At 37.8% G+C, this 7,796-nt stretch overlaps 1 protein-coding gene across 1 annotated transcript; it reads left to right on the plus strand.

Moving 5' to 3' along the window:
- The first annotated feature begins 548 nt into the window (after positions 1–548).
- LOC139887676 (uncharacterized) lies at positions 549–6,780 on the plus strand. Its single transcript, XM_071870744.1, has 5 exons — positions 549–922; positions 4,456–4,488; positions 4,603–6,206; positions 6,544–6,614; positions 6,727–6,780. The coding sequence occupies exons 1-5, from the start codon at positions 549–551 to the stop codon at positions 6,778–6,780; spliced, it is 2,136 nt and encodes a 711-aa protein (XP_071726845.1).
- Positions 6,781–7,796: the final 1,016 nt, after the last annotated feature.

Below are 7,796 nucleotides of genomic sequence, written 5' to 3' on the forward strand. Positions count from 1 at the left end.
ATGGCCCTCTCACTTTACAGATCGACAATTAGAGAATAAGTTAGGTACCTATTACTTATGAAAATATTGATATGCTTTTGCTTTATTGATTTGTGATCATTGCTTGATGTCCTTCTCTCATTTGTTACACGATCCTTTACAGTTGGACATCATAAATGAGACTCAAACAACCATAGTCTACATAATAAATAAATGTAACTGCTAACTACTCATTTAATAACCCATGAGCTGTAACCTATGTAATAATTGAGGAGAAGAGATATCCTTCAATCATGGAGAATAATCAGCTAACATTACTTGGATTATAACATTCTTCTATGATAACTCCTTGATGACGCATGCTGTCGTGATGTCAGCTGTTGATATATGATTATTTTAATTGATGACACGTGTAAGCACTAGATTATGCTCACTACTTGAAGAATATTTGCCGTCAGATCAGTTTTTGGACGGTCACTATTTGATATTTGAATACTTGAGGGTATAAGACATGTCTATAAATTTCAGTATCTTGGTATGTGACGTCTCCAAGAAGAAATTTAGTAAGTATGAGGGCGGGGGATCTCTCTGAGAACAAAGTAAAGAAGTGGGGAGTTGATCATCAACACTTGGTTGATGACCTTAATCAATGGTATGAGGAGTTGAAACAGACACACACTGAATTCATTAGCAGTGGTAGATTAGGGTACGATGATCGAACTAAGTTATTCAACATCTCTGCCTGTCCCGATTCGAACGAGTGGATTATCCTTACGTACAATCAGCATCGGTTGATGCTTGCTTGTGCAAGGGATAACCGTCAGATAGAGCCGTCTGTACCTGAAAGTCAAATCAGTGCATTGATATCACAGCTTGGATCTTTGAGTAATATACAGTCACAGTTGAGCAATATGCAGACCCAGATGAACACCATACATGCCAAGTTGATTCAACGCTGAACAAGTGGGTCCCACGTGGGCCATACCAATAATGTAATGTTATATATCGTGTCCTTGTAATAATTGTATTGTATATACGCGTGATAAGTGTGTGGGCCATGTGAGCCATAGGTATCTTTAAAGTAGATCGACGTGTGTGGTCTATGTTTAAAGTTAAATAAGTGCGCGGGTCACAGTAATAATGTAAACGATCGATGATATAAACGATCGTAGTGCGTGGGTCTCAGAGCATATGTAAATTGTATCATGGCTAGCCTATAAAAGGAAGCCTCGATCTTAGTTTGTAATCATGTTGTATTTGTATAATAAACCTCACTGGTTTTCGTCTGTTGAGTCTTTTTAAGATTCTGAATAGCAGAGTTACCGTCGTTGAGTCCTAACGGATTCTGAATAACGACACCTATCTAAGAATTATATATTCATTGTCTCGAATATAAACCATCAAATATCATTCATCATAATAATCACCCATTTACGTAACAAGAGTATCAAAGTTAGTAACATGTCAATTAACCACATACTAATACTAATAACAAGTGTGGTTATTGCAATCATGTGGCACCCTCCCTCTCACAACTCATACTATTCACCACTTCTCACATTTTGGCCTTCTTAATAATACTTCTCACATTTTGGCCTTCTTGATAATTAAAAAAAAAAAAAAAAAGTTTTGTATTCATGTCCACGTATTTGGCTCCCTCTCACAACCAATTGCTTCTATTTATTAATAACAAATACGAGTACGTCAGATGGCGTGCGTGAAGAGAGGATTCAGCCCATACCCTCCGACACATCCGCTTACCTTCAACCATACCTTCATCTTCATTTACTCCATCTCCAAAATCATCCCATCCCATCTGCTGTGGCGATTGTGTATATTTTTGTTGGGAAATTACTGTCTCACTAATTCCCACCACACAGCCCAACAATAATAGTAAAGAAATAAGAACAATACACAACACAAGATTTAACGTGGAAACTCCAAAACAGGAGAAAAACCACCGGCTCCCAAAGAAAGAAATACACTATATCACAAATTGTTACAATGATATAGACAACTCTCTTAAGTCAACTACACTCTCCAAAATATTTAACTAATACAACTCTCAAACAAGGGTAAGAAAGAAAGATATAATCAAATACTTAAAGTTTATTGATTGGTGCAATTTGGAAGTAATCACATAAGCTCCTTTTATAACCAAAGAGATTACTTCCCACTCTTTCCATCCACCGATGTGGGACTAAGCAAAAAACATTTCTTCTACTATCCAAAAAAATAAACCAATGCCCATGTGCAATTGTGGAACCGCTAACGAACATCCCTCGGCACATGTTGTTGAACAACCAGCTGAAACTTTATGGTGCTACTTCCTGTTTGGCTTTCTCTGGAAGTTTCATCAGCTACAACATCAGTTTCCACCACACAACCTGCATCAATGCCAAACCAATGCCCATGTGCAATTGTGGAACCGCTAACGAACATCCCTTTCCATGGTGGCGCGGACACACCATGAGGATGGTGTGACTTTAGAGGAATTCGTCACTCTCCGTAACAACGGAGACAATGTTAGCGTCTTTGGAGCCATTTGCCGGATTAGCTCCACCTGGACAATTAACCCTTACATGCCCAGTCTTCCCGCACCTCCAGCATACCAGATTCTTCCCAGAGTTTCTCTTTCGCCTATCCGAACACAACACTATCATATCTCCTGATGACGAGACCCCGTTACCTTCCAGTCTTTTCTCCTCGAATAGGAGCTTGCTAGTAACGTCTTCAAACTTCAGAGTTTTCTTCCCATACATCAAAATAGGTTTCATGTGTTCATAAGACGATGATAAAGATAATATCAACCTCAAAGCTTTATCTTCATCATCCGTTTTAACTCCAATAGCCTCCAGTTCTGAAACAATACCGTTAAGAATACTTAGATGATCTGAAATCTTTGAACCCACATCCATACGCAGAGTATGAAATTTTTCTTTAAGACACAACCGATTTGAGATGCCCTTGCCCTGGTACAACTGCTCTAGTTTAACCCAAAGCTCCTTTGCCGTTGATAACCCGTGCACATTTGCAAGCACGTTCTTTGCAAGACACAAACGAATCGCACTTGCTGCCCTCAAATCCATATCATCCCATTCTTCTTCATCGAACTTACTGCTAGAATCACTGCCGGGAACAAAGGTGAGTTTACCTTTCAATGCCTTGTGTAACCCGGACTGAATCAACACATCCTTGACTTGAACCTGCCATAAGCCAAAATTGATCATCCCATCAAATTTCTCTACATCAAACCTCATTGGACTGAACTTCGACATCGTATCCGTATCCTATAAACAACACTTTCTCTGATTTTGCTCACCTTTCGAATAGCCAAAAGATGTAGCAGGTAGCCAGGACCCTTTAAATCGGAAATCCACAACTCGCCACTAACAAATCCAACTATTACTGCGAATCAGAAAAAATATTGTCTAACCAGATACCCTATACGATCAATAGAACTCGTTTCTGATGTGGACGATCCACTCCCGTGGCAACCACAGAGCATACTCCGACTCCTATAACCGAGACCCCCGTCAAACCTGACGCTCTGATACCAATTGTTGGGAAATTACGGTCTCACTAATTCCCACCACACAGCCCAACAATAATAGTAAAGAAATAAGAACAATACACAACACAAGATTTAACGTGGAAACTCCAAAACAGGAGAAAAACCACCGGCCCCCAAAGAAAGAAATACACTATATCACAAATTGTTACAATGATATAGACAACTCTCTTAAGTCAACTACACTCTCCAAAATATTTAACTAATACAACTCTCAAACAAGGGTAAGAAAGAAAGATATAATCAAATACTTAAAGTGTATTGATTGGTGCAATTTGGAAGTAATCACATAAGCTCCTTTTATAATCAAAGAGATTACTTCCCACTCTTTCCATCCACCGATGTGGGACTAAGCAAAAAAAACATTTCTTCTACTATCCAAAAAATAAACCAACAATTTTTTGGGCTTTCAAACAATTTCGATCTCCACTACTATCAGGTGATTTTCGAAACTTGAAACTCTAAATTGTCGATCAGAGTTTGATTCCTGTTCCCAGAGGTTTTTGAGATTTTTAGCATTTCCATCCATCGCCATCAACCGTCATCTCCATCGCAACCATTGTGTCATTCGCTACCACCATCTCCATCGCCAGTCGGTCGGTTCTAGAACAGGTGCGAAATTATTTTGTTGCTTTTTCCACTTACGATTATGAACTTCATCTTTACATCCGAGTAATTAAAATGCTTTTTGTATATGTTTGTTTTACAACTGTTTACCGTCCTTCCTTTTTCTGTTTTATATTTAGCTTAATATTTGTTGCTTGGTTTTTCTTCCTTGTCACAGATTACTACAATAGCTGTTAGTTTGTGTAGTAAGTTATTATTTACCCTCTGTTGTATAATCGTTTGTTTCACTATTTTATTATTGGTATATAATGTATCCTCGTGTTTTTTTTTTCCCGCAGGTTACTCCTTGAGGTGTTGCTTCTTGCATTCAGGTTAGTATTTGTTTTCTTTAAGTTTGCTTTTAAGTTATATTTTTTATATAAGTGTTGTTGTGTTATGCTTGGTAATAGTAGATGTATATTGTAGGATTCCTTTTTGATACTTAGAAGAAAGATTAATCGTGCTCCGGGATTTCGTTATCACCATAAATGTGACAAATTGCAGATTATTATCCTTTGTTTTGCAGATGACTTGTTTATTTTTTCCCATGCAAATGTGGCATCGGTCATGGTTATTCGTGAGGCTTTGGATGAGTTCAAGAGATGCTCCGGGTTAGTTCCAAGCCTTCCTAAAAGCACGGCCTTCTTTTGTAATGTTCAGGCTAGTATGAAGAATTCAATTCTTGCTATTCTTCCGTTTGAGGAAGGCCGTCTCCCAGTAAGGTATCTTGGGGTGCCCCTTGTTTCATCCCGGCTAGTGTATCGTGATTGTAAGATTTTGGTTGAGCGAGTTAAAAATAAGGTTGGTAATTGGATGAATAAATATTTATCGTTTGCGGGAAGGTTGCAATTGATTAATTCGGTTCTTACGGCAATGCAAATTTATTGGTGTTCCGTCTTTATTCTCCCCGATATGATTGTTAAGGATATTGAGAAATTACTTCGGGGTTTCTTATGGTGTCAAGGCCCGATGAAAAAAGGGAAAGCCAAAGTCAAATGGGACGATGTTTGCATGCCAATGGAGGAGGGTGGGTTGGGAATCAAGAGACTGAAAACTTGGAATATAGCGTTGATGGCATCTCATGCGTGGCATATCTTGACTCTTAAACCGTCGATTTGGGTAAGGTGGTCTTACGAATATAAGCTTACGTCTCATCATTTTTGGAGTGTCGGTTTGAAGGCGGGTGCTTCATGGAGCTGGCGTAAAATTCTTTTAATTCGTCCTTTGATCCGGAACTATATCTGTTGTCAAGTAGGGGATGGTTCTTTTGGGTCTGCTTGGCATGATTCATGGAGTAATCTCGGTATTCTTTCTAATATTATTTCACATAATGATATCATTCGTGCAGGTTGGAACGATAAAACAGTTATTCGGGATATAGTCAATGATGATGGTGTGGTGTGGCCACGCGGTTGGGGGCGTAAATATCCCACTCTTCCATCTATTAATGTGCCAAGTTTATCTAACTTTCCCGATAAATATGGTTGGAAAGACCCACAAGGTTTGGTTCATGAGTTCTCTGTTGCTAAAGCTTGGGATTCATTGCGTCCGCGAGGTAATCAAGTGCCATGGTATTCGGTTGTTTGGTATTCGCATTGTATTCCTAGACACGCATTCTTGTTGTGGCTTGTTTTGGGTGAGAAATTGAAAACTCAAGATAAGCTTAAGCCGTGGGATGTGCGGGATGGTAGTGATCTTTTATGTCCGTTATGTAAGATTTGTCCGGATTCGCACACTCATTTGTTTTTCAAGTGTAAGTATTCTGCAGTTGTTTGGAGCAAGTTGCAGCGCATGCTGCAGTTTGATGTTGTAAGTGACGATTGGCAGGTCATCGTTGCCAAGCTTACGCCAATGGCTGTTCGGAATATGGCTCATGTGTTGGTGGCTAAATTGTGTTTCGCTGGTGCAGTTTATGCTATTTGGCAAGAACGAAATACTCGTATTTTTAAACATGTGTGTCGCACGGAACAACAAGTTTTCGAGGCTACCGTTTCCAATACGCGGTTGAAGTTACTCACTGTTCGCTTCAAAAACTCTTCTAATGTGGCTCGTATTCGATCAACTTGGAACTTACAGGAGGTTTAATATGCATCTGGGCTTAGTTTAAGTGTTAGATGTGTGGTTGGGGCCGTTTGTTTTTTACCCCATGGTTTATTTTTTATTTTTATTTTTTTGTTCGGGCTGCAGTACCCCTGTTGTAGCCACTGTGCTTCTTGTTCTATTCTTTTATTATTTAATAATATTCATCGGGGTAACCCTTTACCCAAAAAAAAAAAAAATAATATACGCCACACAACTAATTGTGAATTGTGATGATAATTGATAGGGAGTATTATTTTTTTGTGATTTTTTTTTTCTGGTATGTTTTTTATACAATTCCTTTTCAGTTTCGTTTGCAGCCACCATTTCCTACTGTGGATTGTATATTCTGCGTACTCTATTCCTCTTGATCCTCAAGGTATATAACTGCACTTTCTTTATTCTTACGATTCTCTTAGGTTTCAGTACTTGATGCTTCTCCTTTATATGTGGTCTGTTGCTTTGTAATTTAATTGTTGCTTTTGTTATAGATGGTTTGGTCAAGACTGTTATTTTTATATGTTTATTTATCTACATTTGCTTAAATTGCTGATCACTTTTTTGCTATTGACTAATCATTGGTATCTGTTTTGTTACCGTGCGTATCTTTATGGCACTTTCTCTCAAGTATGTATATAATGTATTGATTAATTATAGTGTAATTGTTTAATGCATTAGTCATTAGATTTGTTTATTTTATTAGCTTTGTGTATGCTGTTGGAATTCTGTGGTTAACCTGCACTTATTAAAATATTGAAAATAGAGTGACAAGCTGATAGGTTAGAAAGTATGATCTGATAAAAAAAAAGAAAAAAGACCTTCATAGCATAAGGATTCACTAACATGCTCTTCATTGTTTCGATCAAAATCTTATTTGAGGATTATTCATAAATGGAACAAGAATTAACTAACATGTTCAGCATGAATTCCGCTTCACATATGCAGGGAAACGCCATCCAAGCTAAAATGAACTACCGAGACAAAGAACACTATGCAAACCTGCTGCAGCAGAATACAACATATTAAATATCGAATTTCATTTGCAAAGCTACAAAAAGTGGGATCAATAAAAGGTAACAGAACAATAATAATATAGAATCTGATTTCTTTTTATTTCAAGAACATGGATTCTTAAACCACTCTTCATGGGAAGTACCATCTACGTGTGGGCATTCCTTTTATTAGGACTACTTAAACTTTTACGGGTATGGCAATTTGCAATAATACGAATCGTGAATATTTACAGCATGTTTCATAGATATTAATGGACGATATCCTACGTGATTGTATTACTATAGATAGTTTTTCTTGTTCCTTAAGAATAGGGATATTTGCTGTAATTATCTTTCATTGTAAATTTGTTCTATAAATATTAATCAAAGTCAATCCCACAATTGTGGTGAATTATTCTAAATCCTCTCACATGGTATCAGACTAAATCGTTCCTATATCCCTTTTCTTTTTTTTTTTTTTTTTTCGATCGGCATCTGCTTCTCAACCTTCATCCTCATCGAACATGGCCGATGCCTCTTCTTCAATCCCCAAAGATGGAACCCTACCC

The sequence above is a fragment of the Rutidosis leptorrhynchoides genome, chromosome 2 (assembly GCF_046630445.1).
Source record: "Rutidosis leptorrhynchoides isolate AG116_Rl617_1_P2 chromosome 2, CSIRO_AGI_Rlap_v1, whole genome shotgun sequence".
NCBI classification, from domain to species: Eukaryota; Viridiplantae; Streptophyta; class Magnoliopsida; order Asterales; family Asteraceae; genus Rutidosis; species Rutidosis leptorrhynchoides.

Coding starts and splice junctions, on each gene's coding strand:
- LOC139887676 (XM_071870744.1), top strand. CDS start 549: ATGAGGGCGGGGGATCTCTCTGAGAACAAAGTAAAGAAGTGGGGAGTT. Junction 923..4,455: donor ATGAACACCATACATGCCAA/GTTGATTCAACG, acceptor TTTTTCCCGCAG/GTTACTCCTTGAGGTGTTGC. Junction 4,489..4,602: donor GTGTTGCTTCTTGCATTCAG/GTTAGTATTTGT, acceptor TTTGATACTTAG/AAGAAAGATTAATCGTGCTC.